The sequence below is a fragment of the Coenobita brevimanus genome, chromosome 30, assembly GCF_032717465.1.
Source record: "Coenobita brevimanus isolate Jiangsu-jjx chromosome 30, ASM3271746v2, whole genome shotgun sequence".
NCBI classification, from domain to species: domain Eukaryota; kingdom Metazoa; phylum Arthropoda; class Malacostraca; order Decapoda; family Coenobitidae; genus Coenobita; species Coenobita brevimanus.
In genome coordinates, this window is record NC_136983.1 from 42,650,603 (window position 1) to 42,675,256 (window position 24,654).

At 42.1% G+C, this 24,654-nt stretch overlaps 1 protein-coding gene across 1 annotated transcript; it reads left to right on the forward strand.

Moving 5' to 3' along the window:
- Window positions 1-496: 496 nt before the first annotated feature.
- Window positions 497-12,845, forward strand: LOC145395311 (zwei Ig domain protein zig-8-like). The gene is made up of 6 exons (XM_080268988.1): window positions 497-566; window positions 4,670-4,808; window positions 8,228-8,456; window positions 9,666-9,962; window positions 11,861-12,071; window positions 12,736-12,845. The coding sequence occupies exons 1-6, from the start codon at window positions 497-499 to the stop codon at window positions 12,843-12,845; spliced, it is 1,056 nt and encodes a 351-aa protein (XP_080125114.1).
- Window positions 12,846-24,654: the final 11,809 nt, after the last annotated feature.

Sequence of the window (24,654 nt, forward strand, 5' to 3'; positions counted from 1 at the left end):
AATAGGTTAGGAGAGAGGAATCAGAATACATTACGCTAGATTAAGGTTGGTAAAATTAACAAGGCCAGGTGAAGAATTGGCCCGAATTAGGATAGACGAATAACATTAGGTTAGGACAGGCTAGAGTGAGTTAAGATATGTCTCCGAGGACCAATACGATAAGTAAAAATACCTGAGTTCTTTAGCAGTAAGAGTGTTGCCCATCATCACCAGCCTGAAATGATACAGAATGTTCATTAGTTTCATCACCATCATCATTACTATCATCATCACAATCCATCATCATCATCATCATCATCATAATCATCATCATCATTATTACCATCATCATCACAATCCATCATCATCATCATCACAACCATCATCATCATTATTACTATCATCATCACAACTCATCATCATCATAACCATCATCATCATCATTACCATCATCATCACAACTCATCATCACCTTCTTTACACATTAACTAACCCACTTCTTCTTCCCCACAGAAAGATGAACTCCGGGACCAGACTAGTGGTGGTGTTAACGTGTGTTCTGCCTTCCCTCACACTTCACACTCAAGGTGAGTCTCTCATCACACTAAAAAAATATATAAATAAATGAATAAATAAAATAATATCCCCTACAATATCCACAGTCAGTCCCTTCAATATCCAGTCAGTCCCCTCAATATCCACAGTCAGTCCCTTCAATATCCACAGTCAGTCCCTTCTATATCCACAGTCAGTCCCTTCAATATCCACAGTCAGTCCCTTCTATATCCAGTCAGTCCCTTCAATATTCACAGTCAGTCCCTTCAATATCCACAGTCAGTCCCTTCAATATCCACAGTCAGTCCCTTCAATATCCACAGTCAGTCCCTTCAATATCCAGTCAGTCCTTTCAATATCCAGTCAGTCCTTTCAATATCCACAGTCAGTCCTTTCAATATCCAGTCAGTCCTTTCAATATCCACAGTCAGTCCCTTCAATATCCACAGTCAGTCCCTTCAATATCCAGTCAGTCCTTTCAATATCCACAGTCAGTCCTTTCAATATCCACAGTCAGTCCTTTCAATATCCACAGTCAGTCCTTTCAATATCCACAGTCAGTCCCTTCAATATCCACAGTCAGTCCTTTCAATATCCACAGTCAGTCCTTTCAATATCCACAGTCAGTCCTTTCAATATCCACAGTCAGTCCTTTCAATATCCAGTCAGTCCTTTCAATATCCACAGTCAGTCCCTTCAATATCCACAGCCAGTCCTCTCAATATCCAGTCAGTCCTTTCAACATCCACAGTCAGTCCTCTCAATATCCACAGTCAGTCCTTTCAATATCCACAGTCAGTCCTTTCAATATCCACAGTCAGTCCTTTCAATATCCACAGTCAGTCCCTTCAATATCCAGTCAGTCCTTTCAATATCCAGTCAGTCCCTTCAATATCCAGTTAGTCCCTTCAATATCCAGTCAGTCCCTTCAATATCCAGTCAGTCCCTTCAATATCCAGTCAGTCCCTTCAATATCCAGTCAGTCCCTTCAATATCCACAGTCAGTCCCTACAATATCCACAGTCAGTCCCTACAATATCCACAGTCTTGTCCTTTCAATATCCACAGTCAGTCCTTTCAATATCCACAGTCAGTCCTTTCAATATCCAGTCAGTCCCTTCAATATCCACAGTCAGTCCTTTCAATATCCACAGTCAGTCCTTTCAATATCCACAGTCAGTCCCTTCAATATCCACAGTCAGTCCCTTCAATATCCACAGTCAGACCCTTCAATATCCACAGTCAGTCCCTTCAATATCCACAGTCAGTCCTTTCAATATCCACAGTCAGTCCCTACATTATCCACAGTCAGTCCCTTCAATATCCACAGTCAGTCCCTTCAATATCCACAGTCAGTCCCTTCAATATCCACAGTCAGTCCCTTCAATATCCACAGTCAGTCCTTTCAATATCCACAGTCAGTCCCTACAATATCCATAGTCAGTCCCTTCAATATCCACAGTCAGTCCCTTCAATATCCACAGTCAGTCCCTTCAATATCCACAGTCAGTCCTTTCAATATCCACAGTCAGTCCCTTCAATATCCACAGTCAGTCCCTACAATATCCACAGTCAGTCCCTTCAATATCCACAGTCAGTCCTTTCAATATCCACAGTCAGTCCCTTCAATATCCACAGTCAGTCCCTTCAATATCCATAGTCAGTCCCTACAATATCCATAGTCAGTCCCTTCAATATCCACAGTCAGTCCTTTCAATATCCACAGTCAGTCCCTTCAATATCCACAGTCAGTCCCTTCAATATCCACAGTCAGTCCCTTCAATATCCACAGTCAGTCCCTACAATATCCACAGTCAGTCCCTTCAATATCCACAGTCAGTCCCTTCAATATCCACAGTCAGTCCCTTCAATATCCACAGTCAGTCCTTTCAATATCCACAGTCAGTCCCTTCAATATCCACAGTCAGTCCTTTCCCGCAGTCCTTTTCGTCATGATTAATAAAATGGAATCGAGTTAGTCTAAATGAAACAGATAAGATTCATGGTCAGTCACACAGCCATATAAAATCGTCTGAGCATGATTTAAATATATTAGTGTTTCTTGTCAGTCCCTCCCAGATAGATGAGTGAAATCGTCTGATTGAAGCCTGAAAAGACCTAATCAGTCTCTCTCTCTCTCTCTCTCTCTCACACACACACACACACACACACACACACACACTCCTGGCCTATGGTGAATTATAACAGTTATCTCTGCTACTGCCAGACGATTTTCTTCACTTAGGAAAGATTTCGTGACTACACCCCCTTTACTCTAACAGTGCCCTCAGCTGACCCTCTCATGTTAGATCACTTATTAAAACCGCCTCAAAAAAACAAAATAAATTGGATTATAGTACAGAATCCGTAACTTCATGTGCGCTCTCAGCTGGAATATTGCTCACCCTTGTGGAATGGATGTGGAGAAGTTGCACCATAACAACTGGACAAAATTCAGAACACAGCTGTTAGAATTATTAATAACCTACCAATTACAAATGAACGACCTCCCCTACATGTATGAAGGACTGTTGCCTCCCTTGCATTATTTTACAGATACTTATACGGCAAATGCTCAGACGAAGTTGCATCCATTGTGCCACCCCTCCACGCCTTACCACGTGCTACACGGGCATCTGGTAGCGCTCATGACTGGAACGTCAAACTGTCATATTGCAGAACTGCTTATCAGAATTCTTTTATTTCCCAACTGCATCTCTTTAGAACTCGCTTGCCCGGAGTTGTGTCCCCCCAAACTTCAACCTACAGTTGTTCAAGTCCAACTGTTACAGATTATTTTATGAATGGAGGACACCTGTAATCTGGTGTGTGGATTATTTTTTTTATTCGTTTGTTTTTCCTTCCTCTGTTGTTAAAAAAAGGTTTAAAACTGCCATCTTTCCATTTTGAATGCTGAGCTGTAAGAATAGATAATACTAGAATGTGATACTAGTCATGAAGAAGTGCCATGGAAAATATGTAGAGTCAAAACACTGTCTTTTTCTGTCACTGAGCTACATGAAGTCAGCCACAAAAGGACGAATACCTAGGCCAAGTAAAGGCAAAAGAACTATAGAGACGAGACAGGTTCATTCCTTCATCTCGTGAGGTAATTTCCACTTTCATCTTGCTATTTCCAGACGATTTTTTTTCAGCACAGGGAAACTTTGAATGAGAGGATATTAACCATCTATATCCAAACATAAATCGCTAGGGAAAAGGTGTTAGGGAGCTTTCTTAACCATCGAAATACGAGCTTATGAAAGTCAGATCTAATTCCTACAATCCAGTGACATATATATTTATTTATTCATTCATATTTATCTTTGTATTTGTTGTTTCTATCTCCAGACATCTTTATTAAATCCTAAACCATATCCCAGATGTGAAGAGGTTACTGAAGTCATATTCTATCTATCTATTGCCAGACGCCTTAATCCTGTAAGGGATGGTCACAAACAAATCGTCTCCTTGTCGCCCTGTCCCCCGCTATTTCACTGCCCTGCACCCGGCTCACACCCTCCTCTCTCATACACCTCTCCACTTCATCCCTACACCTCATCCTTGGCCTCCCCCTCCCTCTCGCCCTCTCCACCTCACTCACATATCCTCCCCTTTAAGCTTGATAGAACTGTTTACAAATACCAAGAACAGTTGTGGCCAAAAATATCGCCCCAGTTTTTTGTCGAACAATTATAAAAGTCTTTCATAACACTCTGAAAGGTCTGCTGAGGTACAAAAATAGCTAGACTGGGTTTCAAAAGTCTTTGCTCACTTTATCTTTAGTTATTGTTCGTTTGTGTGTGTGTGTGTGTGTGTGTGTGTGTGTGTGTGTGTGTGTGTGTGTGTGTGTGTGTGTGTGTGTGTTTTACCTTAACCTGGCCCAGATTTTCGTCCTCTTGCAGTTTATGTCACGTAAGCTCAATGGCAGAAAAAGACAGTGTTTTGGCTCTACATCCTTTCCATAGCACTTCTTCGTGACTAGCACCATATTCTAGTGTCAAATCTCTTGCCACAGCTCAGGATTCAAGATGGAGAGACGGCAATTTTAGGCCAAGTTAGAGTGAAGGGGGAATAGAATAGTATGCAGTCGTAGTGAAGATAATAATACGACTCGATATACGGTCGTCCTCAGGTGATCCCGGGCGACACAGACGACTACGACACCACGACCACAGACTCAACGACCCCGCCCACCACTACCACCACCACGCCCACGACTACGCCCACTTCGTCCAGCCCAACAGTCACGTTCCAGACAACTCTCTTTACGGGTGGGTCCGGTTTGGTTCGTGTCGTGAGCTGATGATGATGATGATGAGGAGGAGGAGGAGAAGGAGGAGGAGAAGGTAGAGGAGGAGGAGGAGGAGGAGGATAAAAATATACCAATACACAGTTTGGGATGGTTTGCTTACTGAGATGATTATGATGATGATAATGATGATGATGATGATGATGGTAAACTATTTGAGTACACAATGAAATAATTATTTGTGTTTGGACTGGTTGGCTTCATGAGTTGATGATGATGATGATGATGATGATGACGATGACGATGATGATTGAGGTGATGATGATGATGTTGATTGAGATGATGAGGATGATGTTGACTGAGATGATGATGATGATGACGACGATGATTGAGGTGATGATGGTGATGATGTTGACTGAGATGGTAATGATGATGGTGACTGTGATGTTGACTGAGGTGATGATGATGATGATGTTGACTGAGATGATGATGATGATGATGATGATGACACAAGAAACTATATTACCATGCACAATTCTATCATTTAACTAATATACCTTTACAGCTAAACCTCACACATCAACGCTTAATTCAGAGGCAAGGTAGTACCCTAATTGCCAGCTCAGTAAGTCCTCTTTGTACATTGCCTTCCACAGCGATATATAGGAAATTTGCTTATTACTGTGTTAAAGTATTATTGACTTAGGGGCCAAACGCATCATGGTTGTTAAATCTCGCTTCATCACACCCTACTCCGTTTTGGTCCTGTGTGTGTGTGTGTGTGTGTGTGTGTGTGTGTGTGTGTGTGTGTGTGTGTGTGTGTGTGTGTGTGTGTGTAGATTTGACAGCCTGTCCCCTGAGACCCAGAAGTACTCCAATACCCCCAAACACCTTCACATGTCACAAGTTTGGCACTAATCCCCATCACCAGTACTGAATGTAGTACATGATAAGGCTGTCCCATTCAGGATAGTGTGATGGTATTAACGTGGGCGTTATTATGATACGTTGGTGGGTCTAGCGGATGATAAGTAACGCCTGTTCTTAATGAAACCTAAAAACACTGAATTATTCCCTATCCCAGCCTGAAATCAACCTCGAGCTCTTTTAGATAATAGACCATTTATCCAACCACTTGACCACCACGTCCCCACACCCGAGGCTTGTGTATATCCGGCAACACTAAGCAACACGAGGTACACAAAGGGGGCAGAGTATCCAGCCAAGCTTCCTCTCTGTCCTGCTAAGTGTGGGGTTGTTCTTATGGCAGGGCCCGACTTTTTTCCTGTCATTGCCTTTGTTTTACTTTCATTTACCTGCGTCTGAATATATTATGGGCGAGGAAGAAACTGAACAGACATCGCATACCACATCTGTACAGAAGGCAAAACAATCGGTGAAGGATATATCTCCGACTGTCAGTTTCTGTGTCTTCAGCTCAGGTTTGGTTAATCTGATTTCCAAAGTTGACATGTAACATATACCTGACTATCCTCACAGACACACTACCCAGGAGTCTCAAGTAATTTTCTTTCAAATTTCTGGCAGAAATTTGTAGACTCAAGCGAGCCTCACGCCAGAGAATAACTGTAGTACGTTGTGATATTTTGTTGCTAGGCCTCCTTCCTTGCATGGGTTTATCACCCACCGCCATATCTGAACAGACATTTTTACTTATCTAAACCTAAACTGAACAAACTCTGACAATGGCAGTGCAAGAAAAATATCTTTCACTGACTTGTTTTCCTCAGGCAGTGATACATTCAAATCCATTTACTTGTCCAATCCTTCAACTTTCCCATGATGCATATATGTGCAGGGAAATACGCATAAATGAAAGCTACTGCGGGAGAACAGACAGGCCTTTTCATAAGGACAACCTCCCACTGCACAGGACAAAGGGGAACTTAGAGGAGATATAGCAATGCTCTTGTGTAGCTCAGGCTGGTTCGTACCGGCAGAAAACCTCACTCGCTCAACCATAAAGGTGAAGCAATTTTCGACAATTTATTACGGGCTGGATCCTTCACGCAGTTTACGACACTAAATACTTGGTAAAAGCTGCGATATTTTAGGGTGGTATTCTCGCTGGATAAGAGGGCTTTCTGGCACCTCTTCCTTACTACCTTATTTCTGTATCTGGGTTTATGATATAATTTTGTGGTAGTTGTAACCCCAGATTCAGTCCCAGGGTGACTGCAGGCTGGACTTGCCTCCCTCCTTTCGAGGGATAAGGCAGGAGTTGAGGGTTGTTTGATTAACGAGCAGCTCCACCACCAGGTCATATCAGTGCCACCACATGAAGGTGCTCCTCTCCAGCACAATTGTTTTCTCGTGTGGTGTTTATGCAATCCATGCTGATATAACACATGCTAACACGTACCGTAAAACCGTCTCCAGTTACACCCCAGGTGTCAACCCATCATCCACCTAATTTCCCAAGGGACCTGTTCCTGCAGAAACGAATTCCGCCCCATGGACCTATTTCCCTTTGGAAATATTTCCAAGATGGATTCCCCCCCCGACCTATTTTAACTCATAGAGCATTTTTTCAATGGGGATACCTTCCATATGGACCAAATTTTCCTCACGCACCTTTTCTTCATATGGACATTCTCCAGGGGTCTGTTTTTCCCATGAACCTATTTCCCCTATAAACTTTTCTCCACCATGGACCTATTTCCTCCATGAACCCATCTTCTCCCTTTCGACTCTTCTCCATGGACCAATTTTACGCACATGGGTTTGCTTTCTCCCTTGGACCTATATTCCCATCGACCTATTTTTACCCACCGGACCTGCGCAGAGGAAGAAGTTCCTATAAAGAAAGTAGAAAGACTGGAGGAGGAAGTAGAAAGACTGGAGGAGGAAGAAAAAAGGCTGAATACAGGACAGTAGTGGAGATGCGATTGGGAAGATGAGAGCAGACGGGGGAGGTGGAAGGCACATGTAAGATATTCACAAATGAAATGTGTGCATAATGTCATGTAATTTGTGAGGCGAAGAGAAGATGTAAGAGGATGAAAGGAACAATGTGTTGGAGTGGAAAGATGAGACGAGCTGTAGAAGAGAAGAAAGCGTGAATGGGAGGTAGAGGAATGGAGGATGTGGACGGTCAGAAAAGAGAGTTGTATGTAGACAAGAGGAGAAGGGTGAAGACATTAGTATGAGTAAAGAAAAAAAAAAGTGACTGAGGATTTTGTCGGAGTCAGAGTGCAAAATCATCATCATAATCATCAATTTCCCTCTTCTTCTTCTACTTCTTCTTTTTCCCAATCTTCTTTTTCCTCATCGTGTTCTTTTTCTTCCTCTTCTTTCCCTTCCTCCTCCTCCTCCTCTTCTTTTTCCTCTCTTTCATCATCTTTTTTTCTTCTTTTTCCCCTTCTTCTCCTTTTCTTCTCTTCGTCGCTAACTTATAAAGAGAACATCTTGTATTCTCAGCAGTCTGGTGGCCACGAGACAACCCAGTGGTGGCGTAACCAATCAGTATGTGGTGGGGGGGCGTGGGCAGAGGGGGGGTGACGGGGGACAACGGTGGTGGCTGAACTACGGAGGGGGCGGTCTTCCCCCCCATGCCATCGCCGTCAACAACACGGTAACCAACGTGACGGCACAGATCGGGGGACAAGCCTTCCTACCCTGCCGTGTGGGGCACCTCGGCGATAGACAGGTGAGTGAGGCAGTGAGACAGGTGTGTGGACTGGGATAGGCAGGTGAGCTCAGGTGTAGCTGGGATAGGCAGGTGAGGCACAGGTGTAACTGGGATAGGCAGGTGAGGCACAGGTGTAACTGGGATAGGCAGGTGAGGCACAGGTGTAACTGGGATAGGCAGGTGAGGCACAGATGTAACTGGGATAGGCAGGTGAGGCTCAGGTGTAACTGGGATAGGCAGGTGAGGCAGACAGGTTAACAATGGTATAAATGGGGATAGGTTAATTAGGCAGTGTTAGGTGAGGCAGATTTAAAAACGTAACTGACAGGTGAGGTAAAGGTACACAAGGGGATAAGCAGGTGAGACAGGCAGGTTGTAGGAAGGTGAGGTATGGACAGGTAACGCACGCACGCCCCGAGGTAAGTTGGTGAGGCAAAAGACACCCACATCCAGGGACAAGCAGCTGAGGTACATATGGTTGTGTGTGTGTGTGTGTGTGTGTGTGTGTGTGTGTGTGTGTGTGTGTGTGTGTGTGTGTGTGTGTGTGTGTGTGTGTGTGTGTGTGTGTGTGTGTGTGTTTCATATATATCATCTGTACACTCCTAAATTCTAGTTCCTATTCACCCTTCATACCTATCCTTGGCTGAAAGAATATTATAGCAAGGGATACACACTGAACGAAGACCTATTGCTGGCAGTTCAGGGGTTTATAAGACAGCAGGAGTAAGCCTCATTGCAAGCTGTTCCTCGTGCAGTCTACCAAGGCTTTCAGTATCCGCCATGACACTGGACAACAGGGGTGAGCGTCAAATTGGTTTTTCCAATTGATTCCCTGCTGTATCTAGGAATACTGTTTGCAGGAGGCTTAACGATATTAGAATTTTTCCCTGTCTTGCATTCTCTCGTCAGACACAATTACTGGTTAGAGGGGGGAAACTGCCATAGCTATTACCAATTTTGGGTGAAGGGACAAAGAAAAACAGTAGAAAGCTTCCCAGTCTCAAGTTAGTCACGCATAAACAGATCATGGTTACGACAAGGCATGGATCGTTAATATGTCTGGGGAAGTCCCACCTTGGGTCTTCATTCTGTGTGATGTCTCGGCTGCAACTTTCCTCCAGCCAAGGGTAAAATGACAGTGTGAGAAGAAACTATGGTTGATGAGAGCAGGTGTGACTATGTACTAATTCACCCCTGGAACCAAAACATCCCTCTCTCAAACAACAGATATCATGGATCCGGCGAAGGGACTGGCGGGTGTTAACATCGGCGGACGTGCTATACACCCTGGACCAGCGTTTCTCAGTACTGCACGTGCCTGGATCCCAAGACTGGACCCTGCACATCAAGTCTGTGGAGATGAAGGACTCGGGCACGTACGAATGCCACGTGTCCACCGGTACGGGCATCATATCCCTGTTCGTCAACCTGAAGGTGGTGATACCGGAAGCATACATACCTGGACAGGGACAGTACCACGTCAACCACGGCTCTCCCATCGTACTTACCTGTGTCATTAAACAGGTAAAGGTGCTCTGTACGTTAGGTGCATTAGGCCATATCTTGTGCCTGGGAGGACTAGAGCCTCAGGGGACCCACTGACAATAACTGGCTTGTGTTCATCTCTCGGAACTGTCACTCTCACAACTTGAACATTAGGTCGTCGCTGCGTGAAGTTCAGTAAGCCCTGTATATGAAGTAGGAATGACTCTCCTTGGCTACTGATCAAGTTTAGCCTACAATTTGGCAACGTTTGGCCATCCGCTAGCTGGAGAAAGTCTACGGATATTTGTCAGATGAAAAGAAACCTATCGTAGAAAGTACCAGGGGGTATCCAGCCACTGCCCCTCCAGCACCCTCCCATGACCCAAGAGACTGTACCTCATTATCATTTTATAGACATTAGTGTTCAGAGGCCAAGGATGAGATGGAGGGATGGCGACGAGAGGTATATGAGAGGGGAGGGGGTGTGAGAGCTGGGAGCAGGGCAGTGAAATGGCGGGGGACAGAGCGACATGGAGGCGGTTTGTTTGTGCCACTCCTTACGGGATTAAGGCGTCTGTCAATAGACAGACAGATAGACAGATAGTGTCCAGAGATTATCGAATAAAATAAACGATTCACAGCTCACGGTTTGTATGGTCAGTGAAACAAGGATCATGATTAATATTTAGCGATTAACCAGATTAGCAATGTAGTAGGGAGTGGGTTATACTGGCCTTGTAAAGCTTCAGTGCACTTGTCCTTTTTACGTGCATTATAGGAAGACTGCAACCCGCCAACCCTTGCTCAGTGTACCCTTTGCCTACTCTATTGTCAGCTGGACATATGAGCATAAAAAGGCATAACAACTACTGTGACACGAGGTGGGGTTAAAAGTATCCAGGCAAGGTTAATTAGTACACGGGTTACATGACCTGTATGACGTCAACTGATGCGCGCAGGTGAAGTTAATCAGTACCCATATAAGGACAGTTTTAGGACCATATCTCCACCGAGGTCAATTGATAAGTTAGGTCAACCTCTTCACTATTATGGGGTATTTTGCATTTCTGTCCTGCTTTTTCCTACAGGTTTTAGATTCAGATATATTTTCCGATATGGCGGGGTCATATAATCAATTAGTTCGTCTCTACTACAAGCCTCTCTGAAATCAATAAAATCATTTAACAGTATCAAGGGAAAAGAAGACTCACACTGTACCTACTATTCATCACCTGAGGCCGACTGATATCCAAATTTTATCTGTATCAGTCTATAGCAAGTTCACTGAGGACACACCTTGTCCTCGGAGGAAGCGTGATAGCCAGAATTTACCTTTGCCCATGCTGACGAAGTGCAAATGGGGAGGGGTGTGTTCGAGGAGAGGTGCATGTGAAAATCAAAGTACTTTAAAGGCTATGCATTTGCTGGAGCTGCATATATCATCCGTAAAACATACACAAGCATTTGAATGGACATACTACAGACACCCACTTTAAAATGTCTGCCTTGTTTTGGTTTGAACCCAGGATTAGGGGCACACCCATGAGGAGACGAACACTCTTCCCACCTGGCCACGTTGATGATATATAATTAGTGTCATAATTCCACTCCAAACACCAGACAATTTTATTAACCTATTCAGTACAATGACTTATTTTTACGCTTCCTACCTCCACACAGTGTATTCACTTTGGTCAGTATGATGTCCAAAGGGTCTCGTGGTGAAGGGGTTGATGAAGACTATACTGTATGTAAACTCTCCAGATCGGAATGACTCTCCTAAGCTGTATAAAACTATCTGGTGCTGGTACGAAGCCACTCTACCTTTGGATCTTAACTCCTCAAAGGCAAGTCCAACCACAACGAAGCACATTTTTTCCCCTAACTTAATTGTAGCCCCCATGGTATTACACTGTTTTCTCTCCCCACCCCTACAGAGCCCGACCCCACCACAACAAATCCTGTGGCACCACAACGGCAGCCTCCTAAACTACGCGCACGACCGGCCCGAGGTGAGGCTGGACATGCAGGATGGGAGGCCCGTCAGTCGTCTGAGGGTAGCTGAGGCCCAGGACTACCATTCCGGCAGCTATAAATGCAGTGCGCGTAATACCAAGCCTGCTGCCATACGAGTCTTTATTACTGAAGGTAGGTACTAAGGCTACCTTGTCTTTTTTCCTGCCCTTCATCTTATATATATATATAGTGGTAGGTGGGGGCGCTCACCATCCACTCACTCGATGTAGTGCTGCTGTCGGGTGTCTGCCCTTTCCTCTCCTCCATCCTTCTTTCCTTCCATCCTCTTCTGTCTTTCCTTCATTCTTTCCTTGTCCTTCTGCCTACGGGTGACTTTACACTCCCGCTTCTGTCTTCCTTTCCTTCATTCTTTCCTCTTCCTTCTGCCTGTGGGTGACTCTACACTGAGTGACAAGCCAAATGGTTTCCTGAACACCAGGAAACCATTTATTACGCTGGGTGGTAACCATATAACCAAATTTTGGCGCCTGGTGGTTTAGTGGGTAATTATTGCGCTCCAATCGGATTGAGCCGGTGAAGGTTTATATCCAAGGGATGGTTGGGGTTGATTGCTCACGTAATGCCACTCAGGGATGAGTGAGGCTGGTCACTCATCTTAAATGTCGGTACCAACTGCCTAGCCCCGGGCTCCTACGCTCCTCGTGGGGCAATGTAGGATTGGAGGATATATATATATATATATATATATATATATATATATATATATATATATATATATATATATATATATATATACACGTATAGAACATGGTTGTGTTTCTCTCTCCCGGCACAGGCGACAAGACAGCAGCGGTACAGAGGATAGACTCCGGCAGTGTCAGTCTGCAGCAGGTGACGCATACGCTGGTACTGGCAGTCATTGTATTGGTGCTTGGCGCCAGCTGAACCACCCCCCTCACACCACCACCCCGAGTCGTCTGTCAACACCAACGTCACTCATCGGCTTCCACGGCTTCTTCTTGACACCACCAAAGTCACTCATTTGCTGCCACCACTTCTTCCGTGACACCAACACCACTATCCTTGGACTGACACCACCGACGTCACTCCTATACTTCCAACATTATTTTCCTGACATCACAACCACAGCGTCCACCTCCCTCCCTTACCAACACCCACATTCCGTCGTCTGCCACCAACGTTCCTTTCCTGCCAACACCTGCCCTCAACCCTCAAGCCTGCCTCACGATCATCAAGCCTCAAGTAGACAGAGATGAGACAATATCCGCCACTGTGGTCTCTGCCATTAACCAATAACAAACACCCCTTCACTCCCACGACGCATATTTCTCTGCTGCTCTTGCAACCACATAACAATTCCATTCAACTTGAGATGATGTTTTGAAATGTGGGGCTTAATGAAACTCGTATAAAAGAATCAACACATCTTCGAAAATTCAATCTTAAGGTGAATGAAATCGACTGGAAATAGCAAGCATACAGCAGAGAAATATGTAAAAAAAAAAATGTGAGTTATATGACGGATTTAACACAGTAACATCGACTGGCATTACACTGATGTCCCTGAATAACAACGCCTGTCAAGGAATGTGCCAATATACTGTTCCAACCAGCACCGAGAATTTTTGGTTTGGGAGAGAGAGAGAGAGAGAGAATTAGTTGGTTCCTACCACATTAGAACCGAACTAAAAGACTAATCAGGGACTTTCTCGTTACCTGATAGACTTCCCTTACTTTTCATCACTCACGTCCCCAATCCCTCTCAATCGGACATGTGGGACGAGGGTGGATTTCTATAACTATGTCCATCAAACCGGCCCAATAAATTAGTCCATGGCCATATGAAGAGGATGGAGAGGGAGAGACTGACTAGGAAAATATATGTGAGTGAGGTGGAGAGGGAGGGGGAGGTCAAAGATATGGAGGAATGGAGTGGAGAGGTATATGAGAGAAGGGGGTGTGAGCTGGGAGTAGGGCAGTGAAATGGCGGGGGACAGGGCGACATGGAGGCGATTTGTTTGTGGCCACCCCTTACGGGATTAAGGCGTCTGGCAGTAAATAGATAGCTAGACTAATATAACTACCTACCACAGTTGGATCTGAACTACATTACACATTTGGATCTGACCGGATTACCAGAACAAAAAATATATATGTGTGTGTCGGATCCTTTGCCTTGAACTGGGGGTGACATTTTCTTTTGGATCACAGCACCAAATATTACATGAAAGAAAATACATGTTTATTGGTTTAAAAAAAAAAAAAAAAAAAAATTCATTGTAAGTATATAGACTGCAAAAGAACTAAAAATTAAAGTATGAGTGGCAACTCCCCCCCCCCCCCAAAAAAAAGTATTTCAGTGTTAATATCTCTTCCAGTCCAATAGTATGAGAACATATTCTGTCTTTCCTACTACTGTTATTCTTCATTTCCTTTCGCTTTACGTTTTACCGCTCACATTAATTTCTTCATTCAAATATCAGTGTCCAAAATTTCCCATCATTTCCTCCGCATCAGTGACAGTACCATCCTCATGAACCAGCCGCAGTGATCATAAATAATGTCAGTGTTTACAGCGATTTTGCACTGAGTACCACAGTGAAGGAATTTTTCTGATCTCTGTTTACAAAGGGATTAACACCGCGGCCACCATCATCCACTCATGATTACCCTGACCTCTTAACCCGTGCCATCATCCTCATCGTGTAAGTGTAAACAAGGAAACTCAGCTCACGGAAACAGGATCCCGTCACTTGTTGTCACTCACTAATAAGCTGAAAAAAAAAAAAATTATAGGAAGTAAGACTGTTATAGTGGACGTAAAACTGGAAAGATTATGTCGTGTGAAAAGTGTTACAGTGGCATCCAAGTGGTGTCCCTATCTTTGGTGATTATACTCATTTTACTTTAACTTGGCCTAAAATTGCCCTACCTCCACCTTGAATGCGGAGTTGTAGCAATAGATTATCATTTGCATATCGTACTAGTCACGATGAACTGCTGTGGAGAGAATGCAGAGCTGTAGCATTGTCTTTTTCTCCCACTGAGCTGTGTGAAAGTTGCAAAAGGACGACAATCTGGGCCAGGTTAGTGTAAAGGAGGTATAGCAACGCAAGTCCCCCAGTGCGGTGTGGTGTAGTGAATTGTGAGTGTGTTCATGTGCTGTTCAACGCGATTTGAACGTACATAAACTGCAAGATGGATAACACACAGGGCAGCATTCGCGTGGGATTAGGAAGGTCCCTGGCACCTCAATTTTGATTTTTTTACTGTCAGCATCATTGTATTCTCTTGTTACTCATATCTTTCAGGCGTTTTAGCCCGCGGACTTTTTCCCCCCAAGCCAGACCTTTGTATTCACCCCTGGAGACCTCCCTTCCCCCCTCGGTCTGAAGAGGCAGAAAGCTTGAGAACACCATTTCGATCGTGTTCCGCGAATCTCTTAACAAAAATATGCTGTTAAAGAAGAGGTGCTAGGGAGCTTTTAGAGCCCATGGGAATAGAGCCAGGTGAAATATATAATAGGGTCGATTAATAAAGAGCTGCAGCACACAATATAGGGGAGTTAGTCCATAAGTACAAAGAGGTATGATTATTTTTATACTCCGGAAGTAAGGTGGCTGACGTGACGAAAGACAAGTAAAAAGGGTGACTGAATAGGACAATGTTGAAATGTTAAAATGCAGAGGATATAAAGCTGAGAAAGTTTTATGTAATATCAATGAAGAGCGCACGAGAAGTTAATAGCCTACCTAATCTAGACTGAACTATATCCTTTTCACTCTAACTTGGCCTAAAATTGCCATCTCTCAATCTTAAATGGTGAGTTGTAACAATAGACTAACACTAGATTATGCTGCTAGTCAAGAAGAAGTGCTGTGAAAAGACTTAGAGCTCTATTGTCGTCCTTTCTCTGCCATCAGGCCATGTGAAATAAGTCGCAAAGGGACGAATATCTGGGACACACAGTTAAGGTGAAAAGAGTATAGTGTCTGTGTCAACTCAAGAAAATTTGAAGACAACACTGAGAAGAAATAGAAAAATGCTTAAAAACTTCCTCGACAGTGTGTACGACATCTTTGGTATTTTTATTTTACAGTGAAGTATTGTGTCTCTGGGTAACTTATCTGTGCTGGAAATGTGCACCATGTATTATACTGGACAGCGTGTAATAAGAAGTCGTTGATAGTCGTGTGTACAGTGATATGATGTGTTGTGTGTCCTGTTTCTCAATATCAGCTGAAACTGACAGTGCATAATGTATTTCACTTATTGCGTCAGACGTCACTAGTTTTCAGACCCAGGTTGGAAAAAAAAAAGGAAAGAAAAGAAAAAGGCGAGAGAGGAGATTTTAACCGAATATCGACAGCTGATGAAGTGCGGTGGAGGAACACTCAGAAAATAAATGAGACTATACTTACACCTGGAGTTTGGAATTTAATCAAGTCAGTACCGTATCAGCCAGAACACAAAAGAAACACTTGATTTCTTCCAAATTTAAAGGACCATAAAATCGACGAGGCGACAAAATATGAGTAAACAGTCTCCACATGCAACATTAATTTCAAGACAGCTGTTGTAAAGGACTGATGGCCCTGAATAAATGTTTAATTAATATAGTGCTATTATTTAATCCAATTCCTTCACTTAACCTCCTTCATTAAGTAAACATCCTAAGTATTTTATTCTTTCTGTGATATTTTTTCCCCTTGAGAGCTGCCATGTGAATTATGATACTATTGGTCTTGGTGAGGACAGAAGACCACGTGAGGCATTTATAAAACTGTCTGATGGTCACAGAGGCTCACACCGAACCTGATGAAGGATTCTTGGCAAACACTCAAATGGTTCAGAAGAAAACTCGAGTAGCAGACCTAATAATAAAGCAAAATATACAATATGTAGTAAAAAAAATGTATATACTCCAACATCAACTCTGAGGATGAAAATAATAATAATAATAATAATAATAATAATAATAATAATAGCGATAACGATAATAAGTGTTATGAGGATGCGGGGTCATCAAGAAACACGAGACCCTGTAAATATTCATCTGTAATGGGAAAATGATGGAAAAGTAGGCTAGGAAAAGGAAAGCAATGATCCTGCAGAAATTTTTGGAACACACACACACACACACACACACACACACACGCGCGCGCACCCAAACAAGACGCCCTGTGCTACATATCTAAAGCACATTATGCAAAAACCTTCACTTCCATCTCACCTGAACGTCATATATATATTCATTCAGCATATGGTGGATGGTTTCAGGATCTTTCATAATAACAGTAGTATAGCAACCAGTCATAGTAAAATCCAATGACTATCCATATGAACAGCCAATCAAATAGCAAAACTCTGAGTGGTAGTTCCTTCAGGTCAGCCCAGTTTATTTTATTTTATTTTATTTTTACTGGCAATGTGAGATTTTTTTGTTCGTTCTAATTTCCAATATTTTTTCCATTCTCATGTTTTTTTTCCGCTCTCATCCTCAATATTTTCCCTTTCTCATCCTCGGTATTTTTTCCCTTCTCATCCTTTCCTTCTCTTCTCATCCTCAATACTTTTTTCCGTTCGCTCCGATATTTTTTCCCTTTTCATTCTCAGTATTTTTCCGTTCTCATCCCCAATATTTGTCACTGTTAGCCATGGAAATCTCGTAAAAATGTCCTGAAAAATCACCCCACACGAAGAGGAAAAACTTTGACAAACCGACTTACTTTCACAAATTAAAAAATATTATCAGCGCCATTCTCAGTGCCATTTTCAAACCTTATTATATCGTGTTTTGTTAACGATACGGTCATCCAGTCTGGCTCAGTCTTTCTAAGGAGTTGTAGTTAAGAGTCAGTACTAAAAATGCATCAACAATCGCTAGGCCACACTCCCAGTAAATAAATATATAAATAAAAGGTATAACCACTCATAAAACTTTTCCCGTACGCGCGTATACACATTTTATTTTATTTTTTTTTCTTTCACGTTCTTGTAACCTGATAAATATTGAGTTTATTTATGTTATCTGTACTGCGTCGTCTCACTCATAATTCCTTCTTTCCGCCAGTCATTCATGTCTGTGCTTCTATTAGTGGTCGGGAATTTGGAAAGCAGTGGATGTGCACATTTTTCACATACTCCTATTTTTTTCGTCACTCGTCTTATACAATTTTTGAGGTATTCGTGTAAAAGAAACTGTCTTTTTCCTTTTCTTCTTTTTCACATCTGACTGCATCCACCTTAATATAAATCTACAGGCCAGAAATACACAATGAAATAAATTACTGAACCTTTTTTGCCTCCCAAGTCAGCTGTGAACGTGACCAAGTGAGTTAGACATGGAGGTGTTTTGAAAATCACCTGTCCCTAAAGGTGTTAAGGTGACTTACATGAAGCCTGATACTGGTCGATGCTGGTGGGTCTAGAGAGTTGACGTGTAGGAGGAATGTTGAATGAGGTGTAAAGTCTGTCTGCTCACTACGTAGATTAGAAGGCATCTGGTAGTTTTATGGGTAGAAACGTGTTATCATGTAAGATGTACCTCACACGTTCACTCTTGCAGCAACTGACGCCTAGCATGTCATGAAGGCACCATACTTTATAGCATTAACTCATTCTGCTATACTGAACAACTACATATAACAAGGAGGACCGTTTCCTAGCACTTACATCCTACTATCCGCTTCAGATCAAATGCTGACGCTGCTGTGCTGATGCTTGTCAAATTATTTCCCCATCATCGACTTACTTCATCCTCATCCAGCCCTCAATCCCTCCTCTAAGTCTGGTCATGATTGCGTCAGGTGTGTTTACGATAACCTTACCCATGACCTTGCCCTATGACCTTATCCTATGACCCTCCCCTATGACCTTACCCTCTGACCTTATCCAATGACCTTGCCCTATGGCCTTATCCTATGACTTTGCCCCCTGACCTTACCCTATGACCTTATCCTATGACTTTGCCCTATGACCTTGCCTATGACTTTACCCTATGACCCTGCCCTATGACGTTATGCTATGACCTTGCCCTCTGGCCTATTGTTTTCGTAATAGTATCTCAACCTTGGCAAATACTAAACTCTTCCACCAAGCCTGATCTATATCAAATCAAACCAGAATCTTTGACCTTGCCCTGTGAATTTTACTTCTGACCGATTGCTCTTTAAACCAGACAGCATTCAGAGAGCACATACCTCCGCCAACAACAATATGAGTTATGATTTACAGCAGCAATTTTTCTCTCCTAACAGATGCATACTATTAGGGTTTCACGGTCAATTAATTTTACAGTTTTAGTCTGCCCTGTTAGGCATTTTCAGAGAGCGCATACCTCCGCCGACGTCCGTAAAATATCCGATTTATTCCTGGATTTCGATCCGGATCCACTTCAGAATCTAATCGACCCTTCCTTGACCCAGTGCCCAGCCATCCGCCATATTTCACTGCGATAGAAACTTTATGAGCTGCCTTGTACACAACCAAACAAACAGACACGGGTGAGTACATCACCGCCTTCAAATTTCGTTGGCGGAGGTAATTAAATTGTTTCAGTATCTTCTGTTCCTCAACTCGTTCGCCAAGTTTGGTCAAATTGGATCAAAACTGAGTTGATCTTGCCACTGACCTATTACCTATGACCTTTTTCAGCAGAAAATCTATCACCTGTTCCTTCCCTAGTCCTCAGTTACTGTATGATGCCAAATTTGATGCATTTTCATCCAATGATGTTTTTTGTAATCTTGCTAACAGACACAATGACAGACGTGAAGGCAGACACACCAAGCCAGGCACACAACCTTCTCGTGCCCTCCCATGCAGATGTAATCAGGCTTGTCAGCCAAACCTGCCAAGGTTATTCAGGATGATATGGGCTGCTGTTTGATAACTCTGTGCCCAACACGCTGGAGTTTTGTCTATAAAAGTTTTGCCCTAATTTTGAGACATATATTAATGTTGAATAATTTTAAGTCACGTCCTCAACTTTTTGTCTTGAAAAATCACGGGTCAGACTGGCTGGGTGGGTAGTGGGTGTTTTTGTGGTCCATTTAATGTGTCGTTGATCGCCTTTAGAGTTGGAAAGAAGGCTATTTTTGGCAGGTAATTCCAACTCTCCTCGTTACTGAGAATTAGCTGTAGGCAGTGGAAAAGATGCTCCAATGTTGTAATCCTCTTTTTGCTGCAGATCCTCAGGGATTCAACACAAAAAGTCTTAGTTGTGTGTTTTCATCAGTGTTAATGATGCAACTGCCGCACTAGCCTCTCATCCCGTCTTCAAACTCTAATGGAAAAGCATGAACAGAGCCAGGATTACCAAACCACGTCAGCATCTGTTTGTGACCAGCTAATTAGTATGGTTAAACAATTGACCAGGAAGGCTGGAGAGGATTCAAGTAACTCACTACACTCTCAGGAAAGGGCTAATGAGCATAATGAGCATTTTCGATTTAACAAGACTCTACTGACACAAGCAGATGAGGCTGTTCCCCCTGGCATGGCGGTCATACAATACATAAATCAGTGATTCCTAACCTCATTATCCACAAGTAGGTCATACAGCTTCGTTGATGTGGGTAATGAAAGACTGAAAATTAAGGCGTTCAAAGTTAATAACAACCGCTATCCAAATTCCTGACAAAACCAACTTTAAACTATTCTTAGACTAAAGACTTTAAAATATTAAATTTAAGTTACTGTATAATTCAGTCATGACTTCTTAGAATTTATAACTTAAAAAAAAAAAAAAAAAAAAAAAAAACTTTTGAAACAGACTAATGATGCTTGTAAAAACAGTGCAGGAAACGTTGCCTGAGACGTCCTCAAAGTATGTTTCTTGGGTGGCAACTCGTCAAAACTGAATAATCTTCATGAAGACAAGACTGTGCTACTGACCTTAATAAGGTGCTACATGCATTCCATGATCAGATTATCCTCTGGATGAAACGAATCAGCAAAGAAAACCTGGTAAAGTTTCATGAACTGAACAATATACTTAAGAAAGTATGAAGTGCTCCATCAAAGAAGGTATTCTCAGTCATCTCGCTAGCGAGATACCACTCAAGACAAACACTTATACTTAGAGTTGGATTCTAGCCGGTGTGTACAGATCTGACAACCCTTCATGCGTCCTTGCAGCAACACACAAGATACACACCCTACAAAATAATCTCTCTTAGAAATGGGAAGAGCCTCGATGCTCAGAGTGCAGTTTTAATAAATATTTCTGCAAATTTCTGAATCGCAATGCTGCCAGAATATCTTCTTCTCGAAGGCAGTGCTATGCGCAAATTACTTCCATTCACCACTCTATATCGATGCGAAGCAGGCTTCTATCTGATTCTAGTTTCCAAAACAACGGTTGGACAAAAACTGTGCGCGGAGAATGATCAGCGTGCTCTGCCAAACACACCAAGGTAAATGACACACCGTAGCCTACCTCGGGGCCCAAAAGCAGTCATAAGCTTTCTGTTATTTTCTTATGCAAATGTAGTTTATGTGTTCACTGTTTTTACAATGTACGTAATATTTCCAACACTTTCAATAAAGAACACATTTGCTAGGGTCAGCATATTCAATATTTTTCATAAGTGATAGTTAAACTGGAAAATAACTGCTATCTCAGGTTTGCCTTTGCGGTAGACTACTCAATCAGTGTTATTTGTTTGTCGAGAAAGCTAACTCATAAGAAATTTAAGTAATAAGAACATGGTCAAGTATACTTCATATTTATGTATGGAACTGTATGTATAACAAAAAAGATAAAAGATTCATGCGTTTATACCACATAAGGTATTTATTTCATGTGAAGACTAAGAACATATAGATAGAAATATAACATCAAGCCTTAGGTACATTTCTTTTTTCAACAACCCTTATAAAAACGCTACTGCATTTGCACTTGGTGACGTGGGTAACACAGGCTTGAAGGAATCGGTAAGTGGATAATGAGTGGAAAAAGGAAGGGAAGCACTTACCGAAATGACCCGCTGCCACTTAACCCTGCCTACCCATGCACAACACCATTCAGAAAGTTTTTATGACGCGCAACACGACACTTCCATCATCACCTCAAGGAAAGTTATTTATTTATTTATTTTTTTTTTACCAATAACCTTAATAGCAGGCCCAAAGAGTGAAGCAGAAAAACTGAAAAAAAAAAAAAAGCATGTGTTTAGAATGTATGTGCTCTTGTGGACGATAAATAACGAGACAGTGAACAATGACTTTTTAAACTTTGTGATTTTATCTCTGGAACGCAACAACCTTTTCAGAATACCGTGTAAGAGTTTCGTATATCTTCGACGGAAAAGTGAAGTGAGATTCCTGACCACACCTGTACAATATATTTCAGTATATTTCTGAAGTAATCTCTACCTATCTATGTATAGCCCGAAGCCCTAATCCCGCAAAGGGTGGCCGCAGACAAATCCCCTCCATGTCGCCCTGTCCAACGCCATTTCACTGCCCTGCTCCCAGCTCACATCCCCCTCTCTCATATAACTCTCCAGTCTCCACTCCATCCCTCCATCTCATCCTTGCCCTCCCCCTCCTTCTTCCCCCCTTCCACCTCACTCATACACTGTACACTCTCCTGAAGTAATGCATTTAATAATTACAGTGATGATTCCAGTAATGTATTTGGTATTTCAGTATTTTTGGGGCTGCACTCGTACTTAAAAAAAAAATATGTGTATGCCCTTGGCTTTTATTTCTAGGTTAAAATATGCAGCTAAAAACACACTACAGCTTCACATCCTCGAGTTGAAGACACTGAACTTAAGGAATATTTCATACTGGGGTGGATCTTACGCAGTTTATCCAGGCATCATGTTAAGAATGGATCTTGAATTTGGCTCCCTGTTATTATGTTTATGTTTTTATCCTGGAGGGGACGATCTTGCGGGTTCCTGGCCTTTGGTTCCTTCTTCCTTACATAAAAAAATACGTTCTGGTTAATATAAAGCCAGTTTGGCCATGTGAAGAGGATGGAGTGAGAGACTGACGAGGAGTGTATGTGAGTGAGGTGAAGGGGGTGGAGAGGAAGGAGGAGGCCAAGGATGAGATGGGGGGTTGAAGTGGAGAGCTATATGCGAGAGGTGGGTGTGAGCTGGGAGCACGGCAGTGAAATGGCGGGAGACAGGGCGACATGGAGGCGATTTGTTTGTGGCCACCCCTTATGGGATTATGGCGCCTGGCAATAGATAGACAGATAGATTTAAATATCGCCTTATCTCCTAGCCTCCTCAAAACATCGGGATCAGAGGCTTGTCAAGTTACGAAGTCCACGTAAAATATCTTAGCCAATTATAAAGTTTCCTCATGTTACCTACCTGGAGAGTTTGATGATTCTTAATTGGACAGATTCATGATTCTTAATTGGACAGTTTCGTTATTCTTAATTGGACAGTTTCGTGATTCTTAATTGGACAGTTTAGTGATTCTTAATTGGACAGTTTAGTGATTCTTAATTGGACAGTTTAGTGATTCTTAATTGGACAGTTTAGTGATTCTTAATTGGACAGTTTAGTGATTCTTAATTGGACAGTTTAGTGATTCTTAATTGGACAGTTTAGTGATTCTTAATTGGACAGTTTCGTGATTCTTAATTGGACAGTTTAGTGATTCTTAATTGGACAGTTTCGTGATTCTTAATTGGACAGTTTCGTGATTCTTAATTGGACAGTTTCGTGATTCTTAATTGGACAGTTTCGTGATTCTTAATTGGACAGTTTAGTGATTCTTAATTGGACAGCTTAGTGATTCTTAATTGTATTCTTAATTGGACAGTTTAGTGATTCTTAATTGGTTTCGTGATTCTTAATTGGACAGTTTCGTGATTCTTAATTGGACAGTTTCGTGATTCTTAATTGGACAGTTTCGTGATTCTTAATTGGACAGTTTAGTGATTCTTAATTGGACAGCTTAGTGATTCTTAATTGGACAGTTTAGTGATTCTTAATTGGACAGTTTAGTGATTCTTAATTGGACAGTTTCGTGATTCTTAATTGGACAGTTTCGTGATTCTTAATTGGACAGTTTCGTGATTCTTAATTGGACAGTTTCGTGATTCTTAATTGGACAGTTTCGTGATTCTTAATTGGACAGTTTAGTGATTCTTAATTGGACAGTTTCGTGATTCTTAATTGGACAGTTTCGTGATTCTTTATTGGACAGTTTCGTGATTCTTAATTGGACAGTTTCGTGATTCTTAATTGGACAGTTTCGTGATTCTTAATTGGACAGTTTAGTGATTCTTAATTGGACAGTTTAGTGATTCTTAATTGGACAGTTTAGTGATTCTTAATTGGACAGTTTAGTGATTCTTAATTGGACAGTTTAGTGATTCTTAATTGGACAGTTTCGTGATTCTTAATTGGACAGTTTCGTGATTCTTAATTGGACAGTTTAGTGATTCTTAATTGGACAGTTTGATGATTCTTAATTGGACAGTTTAGTGATTCTTAACTGGACAGTTTGATGATTCTTAATTGGACAGTTTGATGATTCTTAATTGGACAGTTTCTCGATTCTGAATTGGACAGTTTAGTGATTCTGAATTGGACAGTTTAGTGATTCTTAATTGGACAGTTTGATGATTCTTAATTGGACAGTTTAGTGATTCTTAATTGGACAGTTCAGTGATTCTTAATTGGACAGTTTAGTTAATCTTAATTGGACAGTTTGATGATTCTTAATTGGACAGTTTAGTGATTCTTAATTGGACAGT